The 18948-nt window shown below is 42.6% G+C and overlaps 1 protein-coding gene across 4 annotated transcripts in view; it reads right to left on the bottom strand.

The window, feature by feature from the left end:
• Positions 1–12: 12 nt before the first annotated feature.
• The window catches only part of MACROH2A2 (macroH2A.2 histone), a 25854-nt gene continuing 6918 nt past the window's right edge, over positions 13–18948 (bottom strand). For 2 of the 4 annotated variants that reach the window (XM_084525069.1, XM_084525068.1), the window contains exons 3-10: positions 10976–11082; positions 9450–9647; positions 7885–7995; positions 6126–6225; positions 5195–5284; positions 3026–3200; positions 1507–1681; positions 13–726 (exon numbers count right to left, since the gene is read on the bottom strand). In XM_084525069.1, coding sequence (XP_084381195.1) covers positions 1525–1681; positions 3026–3200; positions 5195–5284; positions 6126–6225; positions 7885–7995; positions 9450–9647; positions 10976–11082 — 938 coding nt within the window. In that variant the 3' untranslated portion in view covers positions 13–726; positions 1507–1524. The remainder of the gene's footprint in view (positions 727–1506; positions 1682–3025; positions 3201–5194; positions 5285–6125; positions 6226–7884; positions 7996–9449; positions 9648–10975; positions 11083–18948) is intronic. The other 2 variants (XM_084525067.1, XM_084525066.1) reach the window with 1 other exon arrangement.

Raw genomic sequence — 18948 nt, 5'->3', positions numbered from 1 at the left:
ACACTTGACACATCTTTTTCTTTTTTTCTTATAAAACAAACAAAATCAACATGAAATATTCCCAGTAATTACAGAGATTATTGTGAATTAAAAGCAAAACAGAAGCTCCTCATGCGTCACTTCCAAAATCCTCCCCCCCACCCTCCCCCGGCGGGCTGGAGGCAGAAGTTTAACATATACCCTCAAGGGAGGGGAAAAGGGAGCAGAATATTTAAGAGCTTTCTCTAAAGTGTGTGTGTGAAAAATTCATCACTACAAATCTAAACTGAAGTTACTCTTTAAAAACTTCTAAACTAAAGTAACAAGGGACACTAAAACTCCTGGAAAAAGAGATGGTAACTCAATCGTTTAAGGTGATATAAATGGCTAGAGGATGCTGAGAGCACGAAGAAATCGGACTAAACCCCGCTCACCTCTAGTCACAGCTCTTCATCAAGTCACAACACATCACACTACTACCACTCCCCCTCCTCACCACATTGAAAAAATAAAACCCACCTCTAATGCTTTTAATGCTACTCAAGTTTGTTGAAAAATAAAGTTTCATTTGGCTGCCGTTGCTACTTAGTGTCTAGCTTGGCCATTTCTTGCACATAGATGCCAATACTTTCGCTGTCGAAGAGCAGAAAGTAAATGTTCTTCAAGGAGGAAGAGCTGGTGCCGTCAAAATGGGTGGAAATAGCTCTGAGAGTCACCTGGGCTGCCGTCTGTTTGGGGAAGCAGTTTCTATGTGAGAGGGGAAGAAAACAAAACAAGAGTGTCAGCTACCTGTGCAAGCATTATGCACACGTGATGCCAAAAGGCACAAAGCACAGCCATACCCGCTACAGGTTGCTGTTAACACAGCACCAGTTACAGCTTTAACACGTGCACATCCCAGAAGCAAACCCCAAGGTTCTGATAACAATATCCATCTGCTGCTGTGTTAGCTCCCTTGCTGGCATAGCTACTGTTTTCGTTTGCTTCTACTGTTTATAACCACACAAAGTATTTTAAACACTCTACCTTCGAATCAAACTCGTCTGTGCCATGCCAGGCAGGCTAAAAAGCTCAAGGATTTGTTGTTGTTGTTGAAAACAGAATTGCTTTAAAAAGATGACACCCGACTTCCTTTCCCTGTAATTGACAATACTTTGCTTGAGACATCAATGAAAATAATTGAAGTTACAACCTCAAATCAAGGTCCATTCCTTCCTTCATTTTTTTATGGTAATACTCTCCAGCCTACTAACTGCAAAGCTACCAAATGCTACAGCAAGCAGTGTTGAATTGTGACTCTTCTTGGAGCACCGGGCCCGTGTCCTTGAGATTTCAGTTTTATTATATCTTAATCACTCATACTCCTTTTTCATCTCACAAAAGTTCAGCTGCAGCTCGGTTCCTTCGCCCTCATTTCAGCACAGAGTAGTTACTGTGAAGGTCAGCAGCTTTTCATCTTTGTTTATATGAAATATGACTGCTATAAAAACAATTTCAAGTACTGTTCTACTTGAACTTGATGCATACCTCGTGAAACACCCTGCCTTATGCTGTGCCTGCACTTAGGAAGGTCTCCAGATCGTTGTACTTTGTGCTTAAGAAGGTCTCCACATTGCTGTACTTGTCTAACACCAAAGAGATTCCTCGACCTAGAAAGCATCCCTGTCCTGAAGTGACAGATGCGTCTCTCTGTCGCTGAGATCTGGAGGGAAAGACACACTTTTTTTTCATTCCTTGCTGGGGTTTCTCTGCTGCCTGACACTGGCTGTGATAGTTCTGCTGATTTTGCACAACCCTAAAGCACGTGGATGTGGCTTCCTTGCTACATAAGCATGTAGAGAGCCGAGCAGCTCTCAGAGTCTGGGTGAGACTGTGCTGGGGCACGCTGAAGGCGAGTTAAGACCTGGCAGAGATTGCAGATAGGCATTGAGCGTAGCTGTTGTTTGCTCTCAAGTTTAATGCTCCCTATTTAGATTCTACTGTATGATAATGCTCCAAAGGAAGTCAGATGGATGCCAAAAACTTCAGCCAGAACAACCACGCCCTTACTCTGGGGCAGGATCACACACAACTCTTCTGCTTCTCAATTAAGTTTGTCTTAACTTATCCTCAAAGATCTCCAGTGACAGGGCCACACCAGAACACAGATATGCCATTCCAGTGCCTAACAATGCTTACAGTTGAAAAATCACAGTATTTTTAATAGCAATCAGAGCAGCTTTTAAATTGCTTCCTTTTTTCTCCCTTCTCCGATAACAACATGCTGTACATTTGTGTATTTCTCCTCCTAAGTGCAGTACAACTCACTTCTTACTCAATTTCATGTTAGCAATTTCAGACTTATCCCGTATCTATTAAACACTGCCCAAAAAAGAGCTTGGAAACTAATCATCAACATCTGTCATATGCATACTCACTATCATCTAAACGATCACTGACAGACAGACTTTTACTAGCTCTGGTCCCACGACAGACCTCTGTAACAACCCAGCTAATGTATCTTTGTGGCAACAAGCTATCAAGAAAGACTTTTTGAAAACGTTTTCCAGCTAGTTCATATTCACAAAACAAAAACCACACCACCTTTGGGTTTCTTAATTAAGTACGTTTTATTTGCTAGTTATTAAGAAAGAAATGCAAAGTTTTACAGTTGGTGTGATAGTTGCATTTTTAGAGCAGAACTGTGTTTAAGAAACGGTGATTTTCTTTTGAAATAAATCATTAGTGTGACTAGTGTATTTACTATATATTTTTAGGATGACTTAAGTAAATATTCTGCATTTACCTAGCTCGAGAAGCACCACTTACCTTCAGTATGGTGCCAGTGTAACCTTATTAATCCCAGTGGAGCTTTACTAAGGTTCACCACAACAAAATGAAAGGACATAAAAATGTTCTTTCATTCTTCTACTCACAGTCAGCTCAGCTCTCCTCTCCTGGGAGGACGCTCATGTCTCTACTCACAGGCTCCCTCTCACAGCAGCAGCTCTGATAGTCACACAATTGTTACACAATTTAGAAGCCTCTTATGCAGAAAAAGCCATACCTGCCACTGGGAAAAGGGGGGAAAGCCACAGACTTCAACTTCTTGTCTTCTGCAGCTGTTAAGCAATTCTTTATGGTCTCTTCAAGCTGCTCTTCGCACTTGTCTGAGCCCCACTGTGGGATGTGACAGTGGATGACAAACTTTGCTGCTAGGCCGCTAGACTGAGTAAGTGCAGCTATCAAAGGAAAATACAACAGCGTTTAGTTTTGAAAAGAAATCACCCTGCAATGACTTCTCAGTCTCAAGTGCTTCCTTAATTCCATTGCCTCTCCCAAAAGAAATATATGAGGAATGAAAGAAAGCCACAATGACTCACTTGCAATCATAATCTGACTGTGCTATCATTACTTGTGTGATCAATTGCTTCTTTATTCTCTAAAGAACCCAGCTCATTTGGTTAACAAACAGTTATTCAATAATAGTTCATAGCTTTCTCATTCTGCATGGCCTCTGCATGTTCTTTTTTATGCAAAGTATCAAAAGCTTGCACTGAATACAATGTCATTAATTCCCCAATAGACGTGTGTTGTCATGGCCTTATCTGAATGCTTCGCACAAATATTCTGCAACATCTGTACAGCTCCAGGGGGTTAGTAATACTTGGACCCCCTTCGTGGACAGGTGATTTCAGACAACAACCTGAGAAATCAAAGATGTTTACTGAAAAGTAGCCACCAGTAAGGCCCAATTAGAAATCTCAGATTCCTTTTTCAGGACTTGCAACATCCACAGCATAGCACCAGTTTGCTTTTGCGGCAGTTGTGACTTTCAGCACTTTTAAAATCTAAGCCTTGGGACTCTCAGGTCAAACACGCAGAAACTAGCCATGCAATTATTGCCCAAGGATGGAAAAAGGTGGATTTATTCACTTGTCCACCATCACAGAATAATTCCATCTAATGCTTCACTCTGCTACTTCAATTTCAACCAGGAGAGAAGCAAATTGACTGAAAACAACACAGGTAACCTGTCAACAGCACTTAAATTCAAAGCCTAGGCTGGAGCTCAAGTGATTAAAAACCATTTGTTAGTGCTTGCCTGAAAACCAGTGGATGTGGCAACATCAAACGCAGCAGCACAACACAGTGCTTGACAGAGTACATTTTCCTTCCATGAAACTAAGATTATCCTCTTTCTTGGGACCACTTTAAGAGCACAAAGTAAGTCTATTGTCTATCTATGTGATGTTGATAGAGAAGTAGATAAGTTGGATGCTGTGGCACATATTTCTGATGCAATGCAAAAGTGAAGTGAAATATACTGTACAAAAATCTCTCTGTGATTAGACTGCTCCTTTAGGAAATTTGAAAAACAAGACCATTTAAAGCACTGACATGCTTTTTTCAGTGCTTTTAGTACTGAGGTACTAAACCGCATAAGGCATGAAGAGATGTATTGTAACTTCTCCCATCTTCACCCACATCCAGCTCCTATAAATCAGCTAAATTTGTCTACAAAGGAAGACAATCTCAAGCCCTTAACTATTCACTGCTCCACATGCATTAAACATTTGAAGAGAGCTCCTTTGTAATTTGTATTTCTATATGGTAGCTGTAATGCCTGGGAGAAGAGCAGCAATTGCTCTTTGAAAACCATGCCAGTTCTATAGATTGTATCACATCTACGTTTATTGGTGTTCAAACAAAGTGAGGGAGTTGCTCTGACTGCATTGTTCATCAAATATGCATAAATCAGGGTAATTTGTAAACTAGAATTGCTCACAGACTGAGTGCTAATCCTCTCTAAGAAATGTGGTACAAGTAGGAGAGGAAAGAGGCACTGAGGTAATAACCTATTTTCTATTTAACCTATTAGGTAATAACCTATTTTTTTCCATAACTTTTGGACTCCCACAGACAGGAACTGCCTACGGTAAATTAATCATCCTGCTGTTACTTTTTTTAGGTGGCACTTAAAAGCCCAAAGGCAGGATGTGCACAGCACAGAGGTATCCTAACCCTCTTCCCTTTTTCCCCTCTCCGGCCCCCAAACAGGTTGCCTGTGTCAGCAATAATTTTGAAGAAGAAATAAACGTTTGCATTACATAAGCAAAGGCACATATATAATCAAGAACAGCTTCGAATGCTAAGAAAAAAAGAACATTTCAGTATGTTCTTTTTTCTAATGTGTCAAGCCATTTCCACAAACAAAGCAGAATATCCTTGTTACCTTCAGCAACTTCCAAAGGTCCTTGAGATTTGCGAAGCTCCTTCACTGTTTCTAAAAACTCTTTTCCTCCTGCCTTTTCCAAAGCCTTGCCTGCAAGGAAACAGAGCAAAAGGCCTTGGCTTTGAGCTACCAGCAAAAGAAAACAATTCTACGTGATTTAAAAGGACATTGTGCACACACTGGCATGTTTCCCTCTATCAGCAGCAGCTGATGTTTACGCTTGCCACTATCAGCCACAGATAAAGTTTGCTTTTTATTGTTTTCACAAAAAACTTCTCTGTTACTACCGCACATTAACATAACTATCTGTAAGAATGCTAACTTCCTTTGGCTTATGGTTAAAAACGGTGAAGAGTGGGATTTTCCAGACTCAGATTTTCAGTCTCCTAAATCAACTCAGCGTACAAACACTACTACTTTCCTGAAACAATTTCTGAAATAAACACAGCTGGGATGCCAGTGAAGTCCTCAATGACTGACTGTATACAACAAGGATCCAAAAAGCCTACTAGTGGATTCAGTCCCTCTGTGCAACTGGCTGCATATCTTTTTTACTTCCCTCACAGCAATTCCCCTGTTTTACACCACAGTAATAATATTTCCTTGTATCACATGAGCAGTACTAGGCTTTGTACATGGGTATTTCTGAAGCATACAAAATCCTGTAAGGAAAAGCATAACTGTAAGTGTTATTACTGTAGATGATTTTCCCCATAGAATTTCCAAAAGCCAATGTAAAAAAGACAATAACCCAATAAAGACTGGAATAATGATTATCTACACCTTTACTGCTCATGTGCAGCAACAAATCATCCGTGTTTTCATTGTTGTTAGTCATCATTAAAAAAAAAAAGATAAATTACTGATTAGCATATTATATCTACTCAGTTCCAGCCTGATTTTCAGAAGCCTGCAGGTAGCAGGGCCTCACCTATCTCCTCCTTGAGGTCTATTTCAGCAGTTGTAGGGTGAACGATGCCTTCTACTTTCATGGAGCCAATATGGCTGATGTCACTCTGTGTCAGAGAAAGCTGCAAGATACGGATGAGAGAGTAGAAAGAATCAAATTAGTAATCTGTGTGTGAAATTACTTTCATATCAAAAAAAAAATAAAAAGGCAAAAAGGCTGGATTCATAATACACACAATTTTATTTTATTTGGTATGGTTGATTCTGATTTTTAACCTTTAATTAGTCTGTACACCGTTCAGATGTTTCACGATGTGCCCATAGCTTGGAAGCCTGTTCCTGAGGAAATTACGGCTACTAGATTCATTCATGTCCTAGCATCACACTTCGAAGAAAAAAAATGCTCACTTTGGAAACCCTCTTGTTTAAAGAGAAAAATACTAAAAATAAAAGGTTGTCCCCTACAGAAACACTTGTCCCCAGTAAACTGCTTGCAGGGAAATTACTACCGATGGGCTAGACCCTATCTTGATCCATACAGACTTCACCACCCACGTAATTAATTTCATTTCAGCTCCTGATGTAAATAAAACAAGGAATGTTTTACCCACCCATGCATCAGGACACAAGAACTGGCCAAAACTTGATGTCTTAAGGAGCCCAAAAAAGGCTGCTCCCCAAGTCTCACAGCCTCATCACTTTGAGCAGCAACAGAGGACAGAAATCCTAGAAATTATTAAAAAGACTTTACAGTTGCTGAACATGTGCCTGATACACCTCATTTCTTACAAGTTAAGCTACAGAATTTATGTCCTAATAAGGAAAATAAACACTGCCCATTTTAGATAAGAAAGTGGGAAGCTGCACAGGTTCTGGAGGAACTTAGAACAGCACTGAACTCTTAACAAAGGAGATACGGGTTTCTTCCACCTGGCAAGATTATTGCTTTTAGCAGTCTTCTGAATCTAGTACGCCTCTGGCATAAACTAGACCACTAGTTTATTATGAGATGGGAGCAGATAGACTGAATTTTTAATCACTGCTTCATATAAGGGTACATCAGTATGGAGGGCTTACAGAAGCAATTTCAAGAACAACACTTTTTCCAGATGATCCTACTACCTGAAAATCAACAATACAAAATCTTTACTCTATCTCTACAATAATAATTCAAAATATGTACTATACTTTATAAGGAAGGAAAGAATAAGACAGAGAGTTGGCTGGACATCACTGAGATGGGTATTTTGGTGGGACAGTTTTGAAGTTCTGGCCAGGCAAGGTGTCAGAGTCTGTGCTGAAGCAGGCTTGATCACTTTGAACAGAGCTGCACCCCATGGCCCATTTTCAGATGGAGTGCTCAGGCTTCTGGCACAAACCAGTATGTGGAACTTGATGAGTGATCCTTAGGCTTGGCGCAGAATTTTAGTTTATTTTTTAATAAGTAATAAATAGCCTAGAAGGTTAAACCTGGTTTGGCAGTATGCTAGACACTCAGACAAGTCCAAATGAAACAAAACTCTACTACAGATTTAGCCAAGAAATCAGTCTCTAGAGAAGAGAGGCTGACTAGCATTGTTCTTGGAAATCTTTTATCTGCAGACATAGTTTTGAGATCCTCTGCCCCACCTATGACTTGAGTGAGTTCTGGCCTTAAATTTGGGACCACTAAGGATGAAGGCAGAGAAGATTTTTTACTGGTGTTAGATTTAAAGCGTCCTTCTGTTTATGCTAGGCTCCACTGCTACGATCCCAATCTGTTAAATCATAAATTGGATTACCTTTTGTCCTGGCACGAGGCTCTTGGAGGACAAGATAGTAAAACCGTCCCCGGGTCCATCTTCAGATGTTGAATTTGAAGCTCCTTCTTTTTCGTTGTCCTTTTGTTTATTCTAATTTGGGGAAGAGGGGGAGAGAAACAAAAACTCTTGAATGCAAATTAATGCCTAACGTTATTCGGTAGGAGATTTCATGAGTTAATACAAATTTCATCTTCTCAAAGAAATATATTACTCGTAGCTTTTTACTCCCCAAAGATTGTGAATAACAGAGGTTTTCACTGTCCATAAAATGCTAAAACATCAGTGGTTCATCTGAGGCTTTACATCTGTTTGTAGACATTGAGTGTTGGGGCACACACCTCCACCTGTGGTTTTACTGATGATTAAGGTTGTATTTATGGATGGGTGTGTGCTAGTGTGTTTGGTTTTGCTGCTAGGAGAACAGAGCTCACACTGAATCAAACAGGAACCCCGACAAAAGAAAAAAACATCGGAAAGAAGCCGTAAACCTCCGGTAACGAATCGAATCATAAATCTCAATCCCTACTGACGGAAGGGAGCCATCACACCTCCATACAAACAGATGGAACAACTAAATGAGCTAACTAATAGGTGAAGGTTGAATGCAAAACCCCCTTTGTGAGACACATTCCTTCGTGCAGCCCAGCTCCAGAAGCAGGAAGCCTGCTCCTACCTTGGCTGCTGGAGCACACCTTCAACTACACAGCTCTGCTTTCTTTTAAAAAGTTGTTTCTGCACTTTCTCAACTAGAGAGATGTATCAAAGCTTAGAGGTCTCCAGAAAGATGTGCTTAAAAAAAGAAGTGTAAAAGGTTTAGGTCAAAGTTTAAAATGATTTAATCCCGTCCTAATCAAAATTTAGCAATGTCTTAACGTGCAAGCTTTGGAATGACAAACCAAGTGCACTGATCTGTGTTACTGCTTTACCAAATCAAAGCATTTTGGATGGTGACAGAGGATGGGCAACTGTGAGGGAAGATGCAGTGGCCAAGTTCCAGTTCATTTATTATTCTCCTAACTCTCAAAGAAAACCAAAAAACGAAAAAACACATTTGTAACAGTACACCTAAGAATATATGAAACAAAATGCTTGTCAAAAATGACACGTATGTACCATGTCATGGCAAGTTCTCCAGACAGTGAAAAATCTTTAAGAGCAATATGGTACCCATGAACGGCTGATGGTGTGACATGACTCAGAGAGAAAATGATTGTAAATGCAGCTCCCTGTATTTTAGTAAAAATTCTACAGTTATCAAGAAGGTACTGCAGAGGGTGACGTGGATATCTGAAAAGCTTCCCTTGAACCTTTAAAGGTTTTTGTTACAGAAATTCGTTATAAAAGTGCTTTGATAAGCATCTTCCCTTTTATTTCCAAGTTTAGAGAAATAAGTTCCTGATGTGTCTACCATCAACTCCTACCTCCTGTTTCCAGTTGCAACAAACAATGCAGAGGCACCAATTTGTTCCTCCTGATAATTTCAGTTGGTTTTGATCCAAACCTTCTCTCACATACCCAGGATCCCGTATCTGCCTCATGCTTACCTTTTTGGGTGTCCGGGTCTTGTTAGACTTCGCCTTCTTCCCACTCTTTTTGCTCACCATGGATTTCCTTCCCTTCTTCTCAGGAGTAGGGGAGAGGATAGTCTCAGATTTGCCTTTGGCACCGCGTTTCTTGGCTAGGAGCTCTGGCTGAATTCTGGGCAGGACACCCCCACTTGCAATAGTCACACCTTTTAGCAACTGCAAGGAGAAGCAGCATAAAGGAGCTTGTTATAAATTCTCAAAGTCTGCACTCCAGCAATTTTTGATGACTTCATAGCACAAACACACCGAGCCCACACTTCCTAAAGCACCGTACCTTTTCTGTTTATCAGAAGAAAACCCAATTAGAGGGAAAACCCAGCAAGTCCCAGAGAGGTCGGTCAGCATACCCCGCAGTTACTCTACAGGTCAGACTCTTTCCTGTCTTTCAGTGCTGGTCTTTCTGCACACCTCGGTGACTTGCAGGCAGTGAGTGAGAGTAAGAGGATACAAGCACTTGCAGGCTACTTTAAAAATAAATAAATAAAAATTGCACCCCAGTGCTGCTGAAGGAAGGTTATAGACCGCCTTCCCAGGAAAGCAGATGCAGTGGAAGTAAGCGTAAGACCCAAGAACCTGCTTTGCAGGGGTAAACAACAGGAACGGGCAGCAGTATTTATTTACACAGAGGGCAAAACCTGGCCGATCCAACTGACAGCAGTAGGTCTGTTCCACAGGCCAGTGACCAGTTTTACGGTGCAGGGAACGGGCTGGTAGTGTTCCAATTCTTTTCCTTCTCTCATCACCTCTGTTTTGAGTTTTCAGTTTCCGTAACAGAAAACAGAGCTGGATGACTTCACGGGCACCACATTTTCATTATTTAGAGCAGACAAACTCGGTGCAGGAACCTTTCAAGGTGTGAGTGATGTCATCCATCTTTGCACAGGGCCATCCAAGAAGAGGTCCTCTGCTGCTGACTGATCCTTTCCAGCAGCCCTGAATGCTGCAATTCACAGCCCGTGCCATGACCTCTCTTCTCCCTCCACAAGTGATCCTCAGAGTCAAAACACACTGCGAAACCAGTCAGTGTGCTAACAAGACTCAGACATATGGAAGGAGAGGCAGTGCTGGACGCAGCTACAGCAGAGTCAGCCAGCTCCCCATCCAAGATGGGCCTCACAGACAGCATAATAGAAAACACACACACTTCCACAGCTTTTGGAAAAGGCTGTCTGTCTTGTGTATTTTTGTTAAGTATCAGATATCACCGAGTTAAAAATTAGGCATCAAGTTCTCCCACTTCAACACAACCCACAGGCTGTGGAAGCAACAAAATTTATATCCAAGTGATTTCAGATCTAATATCGCAGAACCTTTTTTTTTTTTTTTTTCCCTTTGGCTCTTAATTTGGGTTGGCAACATCTTGCCATCTTCTGCTTTAATATTTGTGTTTCATTCATCAGTCAGGCTAGAATGTCTAACTTTCTTGGGAGCAGCTTCATCCATGCTACAGCAGATAACACTCACACTGCAATGTAAAGAAGTACCTGATTCAGCTCCTCATCATTTGCTACTGCCAGGAGGATGTGCCTGGGGGCAATTCTTCCTTTCTTGTTGTCTCTTGCTGCATTTCCTGCTAGTTCTAGAATTTCAGCTGCAAAACACATTGAGATAAAAATGAGTGACAAAAATGTAACTTCTGTACACCCTGCGTACTCATTGTACATTCCCTTTTCCTATCTATTTACCTCTCCGGGGGTATTTTACAGGTTTAAATGATCTTTGCTTTGGAAATGCAGAAAGCAAACAACACTCAATATAATAACATTACATAACCAAATTTGTTCTTTCTAATTTCCTAAAGGACAGCTAGCAGAAAATATGCTCAGCTTGGTTCACATAACTTCTTTTATGATTCCCAAGTCAGAGTTCTCTTTCAAAAAAGAACAAACACCCTATAAAAAAATGTACATCGGCAGTCCAGAATGTAGCAGTAACCCTGTAACAACAGAACAGCAAAGCATGCAACGAAACCCCAAACCTAGTTCAGAAAGTTGTGACAAAACAGCAAGGATTCTGAGGACCAGGTAAGACAAAGACTGAGGTGCATTTAAAGAAGTACTTTGAAAGCCAACAAACTAGCCAGGCGATGCTGCAATTCGGTATTAAAGGGCATTGAAAATCTGTGAGAGGCTTCATTTCAGAACAAGATACAAAAGGTTTGGCTTAGATGCAAGCAGAAACAACACAAGAGCTTCAATGCATGATCTGTTGGTAGAAAGTTCTCTAGGTCTCCTGGAACAGGCGGTCATTTCAAAAGTTCTTTCTACTTTTGCAGTAACTTTTAGACAGTGACTGAAGTGGCTGAGGGTTTTCTAATTGGTATAGAGGAAACACAGACACATCTTTCTTAGCAAACTGTAGCAGTCAGCATTATTAACTTACACAGTTTAGGCTGTATTTAGAACTTATTTCTCACATAAGAACTCCACTGAAGCACCAAGAAGAAAGGAGAAGGGAATGTTTTGCTCCAAATAACCATCAGAAGTCGTATTTGCACCTTATTGCATTTAAAAAGGTATTAAGTGCCCGCCTTGTTTTTGTTTTTACATTTGTCAGTAACAGGAGTAAGAAACTTACAGCCCACCTGCTTTCTGTTATGATATCTTACTCCCATTTCATCCATTATATAAAGAGCTGCAACTATTACAGAAAGAACTTCCATGGAAAGTCTAGTGGGAATCTGCAAAATGCTCTCTGGCTAAAATCCAAAGGATTTCAACAAGAGGTTTAGCTCTCAGTTCATGGGAAAAATACAAGCTTTCAATTTCGCTCTGTTAGAATAACAAAAGTGCATACTTGTCATCCAGCTTTCACTGCTAGAGCACACATATTTAACTGAACGTTGGAGATGTGAGAGCCATTGTTTCAACTTGTGTGCACGTTCACAGCGAATTGCTCAAGAAACAGCCAGTCTCTGTTGAAACTGTTCACAACTATTCATGCAAAACTTGCAAGAAACATTATTAAAGTTGCAAAGAGGAGCATTTAAATTTTAGGAGCTATCAGGACCATGGCTGTCATAACCAGGCCTCCAGCCTGAGGGAAAAGCAGCGAGCAGACAGGCAAAAACAGGATCGGGACAACACCACAGTGGGTCTACAATAAAAGCTGGGCCAGCAACCTCAGCTCTGGCATTTCCCAGCTCTGAGGTGTCTGACCTAGACTTGAAAGGAGATGGAAAAGAGATCCTGCACTGTCCGGTGATGGTCACCCCCGTGGGGCTGCAGGGCTGGTGCTTGCAGATCCCTGACCTCTGTCGGTGGAGCGAAGGCAGCAGCAGACAGCAGGAACAGATTGCCATCCAGTGTGCAGACCAGCAGAGAGCAAGAAAGGAGACCCATACTTCTCCAGGGGGTTGTGCAGATTTATGCTGACAGCAGAGGAGAATTGCAGCAGGAATTACAAAAAAAAACGACATACTTACCTGGATGGGAACTGCAGTTCTTTCAGATGTGCCAACAACAAGCACATCCTGCTAACCGTGTGCTCACCCCACTCCCCCAGGCTCTGGGTCCTTTGGCCAGCAGCATCCTGATGGTGCACTCAAGTGTCCTCTGCCTAATGTTGAGAGCAAAAAACGCAGAACACTCAAACGCCAGGCACTTTGCATCTACCACAGGACACCAGGAAGAAGAGAATCCAAGACAGAGATGATGCAGGGCAGACCGCAGACGATGCACATAAGTAACTTACCAAAGGATGCCAATTATTTGCATAGGTACATAATTGCCTTACCTCCTTCTAACGATTCTCTATATGCATATTTTTCCAAAGCTGGAGACTTCGGAATGAAGGCAGGGACTCGGTCTTAAGAACATCAAATGGCATTTGCAAAAAAGGAAAAAACAATCAAATCTGGAGGCTGCAGTTACCACATCCTCTACTGATAAGAGCAGATCCCTAAAGAAACCAGTTTATGTTTCCAGCAGAAACATCTCAACAGCTGAGGTCATCTAAACTCTAAGGAGACTGCAGTCTGAGAATATAACTCCTATGATGAAGTCCTTCACTGCAGCAAGCTCTCTTGAAATCGGGCATCTGGATATTCTCAGACCTAAGTTGGTTTTATTTTATGTCCTCCTAACAGCAGACATTAAGAATTAAAGTGAATTCTGGAATAATTTGGCTCCCTCAAGATTCGAAATCCACACAAGAAGCCTCCACACTGGAAGCTTAACTTCAAATTCAGACATCTTCGGCACAGATGGCTAAAAGCAAACGAGCTCATTTGTGCACGCCGCATTTCACCGTGGCCTCATGAAGGAATTGAACAGAGGCAGCAGAACCACGTCCAAAACTGGCCTGACTCTACACAGCACATAGGCCGTTAAGTTCCTGTGTAGGTGATCACATTATCAGTATTTAAAAAATCAAAGACAAATCTCACCCTCTGCAACTACCTTTATATAAAAACGTGGAGTTTCTTGGACTTTGGGCTACAAGAGAGTAGAAGAAGACTGGGCACTGGTGTTTGGATCTTGCAAAAGTTAAGTGACCCCCAAAAGAAGTGTTTAAGTCTTTTCAGCAGACCCTCTTAATCCTGTTTGATAAGTACTCAGGAGCAGGGAAGAACCGAGCTGTCCTGCAACCAACACAAGCAGCAGCTAAGCCATGACCTGAACAGGATGCCATTGTCTCATCCTGTAACGTACAAGAGAAAGAGAGGTTTCTTTAGCTGATGGATCAACAGATTTGGAACGTGTGCGAACTAAAAGCATCACAGTCAGGCCGAAGTTATTTGGTCAGTTGAGCCCAGCCTGCTTTTGTGAAGCGCTCAGTTGGCCCGAAAAGGAAGATAACTGAGAACTACTGACCACAGAAGCAGAAGGATTTCAGACAGGTTATTGGGTTTTCCACTTCCCCTTTAAGGTAAGCTCTGACATTCCTGTTACGCTACGACACACAAATCTGCCCCGTAATACCTTTGCTCTGACAAGATGCATCAGATGGAGTTTTTGGTCCTCCACTGGCAAGTGGAAAAGGAACTGCTCAATTTGTCTCCTGATGGCAGGTGAGCACGCCAGACAGAAGAGCACGCCAGTCGATGTCCTTTGAAGGAGGAAGCATTTGCTGGCGCTGTTCCTTCCCTAATTTAGAGAACGCGGCTTTCCGCTGCCACCTCCATCAGTTCCTCTCACCAGCACATCGTTCACATCTCGTCTGCCTCCTAAGCAAGATGCATCTGTATTCTTTGCCTACGTTTTGGAAGGTGCTTTATGGCGCACATTCTGCCTCTGTTTGACTCAGACGATGGCTGCAGTCAGCCCCGCACACGCTCCCAGCACAGTCTGGCACGCGCGTGTTGCAAAGTCCAGAAATCGAGAACTGAGGTTATTTTTTCATCAATTTTTTGACTCTGAAGCCACTGGAGCCCAACACTGTTCCAGGACACACAAGCTTCTGGACAGGAATTAAGTTGCAGTTTTGCAATATGACTTTCAAGCCTAAGATATGAAACAGGATAGAGAGATTATAAAAAATAAATAAAAACATAAAAAGCTTTAGATCCTTGATAAGATCTTCCTCATCTTAGCTAATCAGTTGAGGTTTAAAAGTACCTCTTCTCAAGATACACTGCAGTGATTGTTGGCATTTTTACAATGGAGTTGATAAGCCAGAGCTCAGATTCAGTGTTGACAATGGCAGTGGGCTGCAGCCACAATCTGTCTTGCAAACAAAGGGCAAAAAGGGGATCTAGCGGCCTGCAACACAGAGAACGCCTGCGAGAGCAAAAAGGCAGACTGAACCACACGGTGGCAGGGCACGAGGATGCCCCAGGTGCACATGCACCATCTGGCGATGCTAGTCAAGAGGCTCAGTGCTTCAGGGTAACACAAATTCAGGCCACTGACAAATTACATACACGGGAGAGTCCGTCCTACGTCCTGGACAGATGTCAGACAGCTCCGGTCCAATCTGACTCCTCCTGCCTCACCCACCCTGCCCATTCCCCAGCTCCACAGCCCATTCCCCTTTCCTAGGCACTGAGACTTCCACCTCATTTTCCTTCCCTGGGCATTTCTGCCTCCTGTCCGCTCTCCTCAGGCTCGATCTTCCTTTCTGGATTCTTCACCAGCAGCACCTCCCTCCATGGGATCCATGCCCTATGCCCTGTTTTTGCAACTTTCTCTTCAGCTTTGGGTGTATCATTGTGGGCGCCCTCTGATACTTCCCCTTTGGCCCTCAGTTTAACTTCCCCACCAGCCAGAGCCATCCTCAGCTGTCTCCAGCATCAGCACTCTTCTCCCATAACCACCAGCTCCCCAAAATGTTACTAACTGTTCCTCCTTCCCCGAAGGACCTGGAACCTGTTCCCTGGCCCGAGTCTCCCTTACCTGGGACGTTTATCCACTTAATCCCAGCCCTTCCCAGCTCACAGCCAGTAAACAGGACTAGCCTCTCCTACTCCCACCCAGGGCATCTCCAGTCCCAGACCTCTTGCCACCCGCCTCTTTGCAGCTTTTGTCAGCTCTGTGCCGTGACCAGGGGCAGCCAGGGACAGCAGTGAGAGGGGAAATTCCTTCTGAGCACCTGTAGCCATGGGCTGAAGCATGCTCAGTCACTGTGTGGGTCACATCAGAGCTGGGAGAGGTTGAGGCACGCTCCGTCGCCCTGTGGGGATGATGCACCAGCAGTCTGGGCAGCACTAGAAGCTGAGAAGGTCCTCACTGAGCACACTCCAGCTTAAGTCTTCGGAGATTTTAAGCTGTTAAAATCAAAGAAGTCGCTGCTGAGCGTGAGCAATCTGTGATTTTTTCAAAGTTACAGCTTGGCCAAACAGAGCAAATTTCTTTGGGATGGCAGACACCACCCTTCCCCTTTCATAAAGCAAAAAAAAAGCCTCTGCTTAAGAGCAGAAAATAAAATAGGGGAAAAGTTCTCATGAATGCTTTAACATGGCAAAAGAGAACTGTTCAACTCGCTTTGGTGAAAGGGTTGAAGAACCACACAGAGTTCTCCACCCTTTTACTCCCACTCCCCCAGATTTCGCCTGCAGCAGTTCCCCTGTGTGCAGGCTTTCAGCCCACGTAGTCACCACTTGATGACAAAAACATCATCAAGCCAATTTAAAACAGGAAGCCTCAGATAATGCTATGAAATGCTACCAGTTTGATATAAAATACCCTGTCTGACAACAACCCCAGAAAACCACGTTTCATTTCTAAAGGCATCCCCAAACCAAATATTATATGTTATTGCTTACACATTGGGAATAGCTAGATCAGCAGGGTCAGACGCTGTAATGCTGCTTTTTAATCAAGCTATCCATCTTTGTAATCTTTTCAAACAAAACTCTGGACAGGGCACAGAAACTTTGGTCTGGAAGTCCACAAACAATAGTTGTTTGCTCAGAAATATTGCTCTGCTCTCACAGTATATACAGGGCTGGGCAAGGGCTCTCTCTGCTGAACCAAGCAGCTTAAAATAACATTCCCTTACAATTTATGTGGGCCCCCAGCCTACATATCTAGCAGTTCTCTTGCTTGGCTGACTATACATTCTGTTTTTTTTCCCTAAAACACAGTGTAGGCCTGCACATAATCTGTCCTTACCCTATTAATCATTTAAATTTAACTGCATTTGCTAGCCAGAAGCAGAACCAGAACCGAGGTACACTGTTCTAGTTCAGACAACAGGCAAACAGTGCTGTGCTGTGGGTTCTGAAAGGCTTACCATGACTTAGTCTGCGCTACGGAGGTGCTGCATGCAACAGACACTAACTTGGCAATTTATTCGTACACCTCGTAATAACTGTGGCAGCTCAGAGAACAAGCTTCTCCAGATGCTTATTCTAGGAAACTCCTCTGAAGGCTGTGGGCCTGTGGACTGGGAAAAGAAAAAAGGGTTTCTCCCAGGACTGAAGGTCAGCAGTCACTAAGGAACGTGTTATTCAATAACAAAAGTTAGGACGATTTCCAAAATTCATGTAATGCTGTGTTCCTCTTGTCACCCCCAGACAACCGATGGCTGCAGGTGACTTCTAAGCAATTCATGATCAATGGTACCGAAAAGCAAACACACCTTGCTAGAGAAATCCACATTTATGGCAATCCTAAAGGTCTCAACCCCTGCTAGAAAACATACAGGGGCCCAGCAATAAAAACAAGGTTGAAAAGCAGTGTGGGCAGAGCAGGAGAGCTGTAAGAGCTCCGAATCCTCTGCCTCCACATCTCCCCCAACCCTGAAGCATCTCTGCTGAGTAGCACTCCGTGTCGCAGGTAAGGAAGCCCCGCAAGCCACGGATTTCCCTGGAACAGCATAACTGCACCAGCTACACTGAGAGAGAGATTTCGGCACTTAGAAGACTTCGTTTTTAACATCTGAAACTGGATTGTGCAAATATGGGCATACTTATGTTCTCAGTGAAGTGAAAGGGCTCCTCAAACTCACTTCCAGAACTGATCCTTCTCTGTGATGAAATAAGACTGAAAAATACAAACGTGTTAGCTCTTACACAGCATTTAAAAAAAAAGTGGGGGATATGCTCACCATCTTGGATTTTGTTCTGCTTTTCAGTGGCGTTTTAGTTTAACACCAGCTCCGTACTTAACTCTTGAAGGAGCAGGGGGTAAACATAAATGCAAGCTTAAAAGTTTTGTTCACGTTTTTTCCACGTAAGCAACGTTTTATTTTGGTCCTGCAATTAACCAGCACAAACATGGAAGTTTCTGTAACATTGGCATCAGGCATCATCAGAAACGTAACCTGAAGTTATCACTGCTTCAGATGTTCTCCACACCTTTAAAGGGAAACAGTGCTTTTAATGACTTTATGAGGTTTTGGTGTGTAAAAAGACAGCAGTGTTTACATAAAGACAGGAGTACTGTTATATGGACAACCAGGCTCCACGCATGCTTCTCCTGTGCCACTTTGGTAATAAACTACACTCCTGAAACATTAACCCACTCGACTAATTCCAGGCTGGTAACTCCTCACAGATTCTTTAATGCACCTCAGTCTTGACCTGTAACACTTCAGGAACTGGAACTAGAATCCTCTCTCTGCCAGGCAGTGAAACAATCCGGCAAGGTGCTGTTTTCCCACACTTAAATACGAATCCAGGCAGATACATTCATAGGATGGTCCAAAATACCATAGTATCTTACAACACACCACAGAATACTACAGTATATGGCATCCCGGTAACACCTGCCCCTTTCTCTGAAGTCACTTTCATAAAGCAAAGGAAAACCTCAGGTGTGGAGGAAGATTTAAATCCTGACACGGTTTCTTTATATATCCAAGAAGCCAAACAATTTTTTTAAATACAAATGCACCACCTCCATGTCTCATAGCACTTTGACACTGCTCCACGAGGAATAATGCAGCCAACAAAAGAGAGTTTGTTCACTTCAAACGCACTACAGATGTGTGAAGTGAGGGTTTTTTCTCTCTCTACTATTATTCACATCCCACTCTATCAAACCTATCATTTTTTTCTCAAACTACATATTGT

This window comes from Aythya ferina (genome assembly GCF_964211825.1).
Source record: "Aythya ferina genome assembly, chromosome: 7".
NCBI classification, from domain to species: Eukaryota; Metazoa; Chordata; class Aves; order Anseriformes; family Anatidae; genus Aythya; species Aythya ferina.
This window is presented reverse-complemented; position numbering and strand designations above follow the sequence as displayed.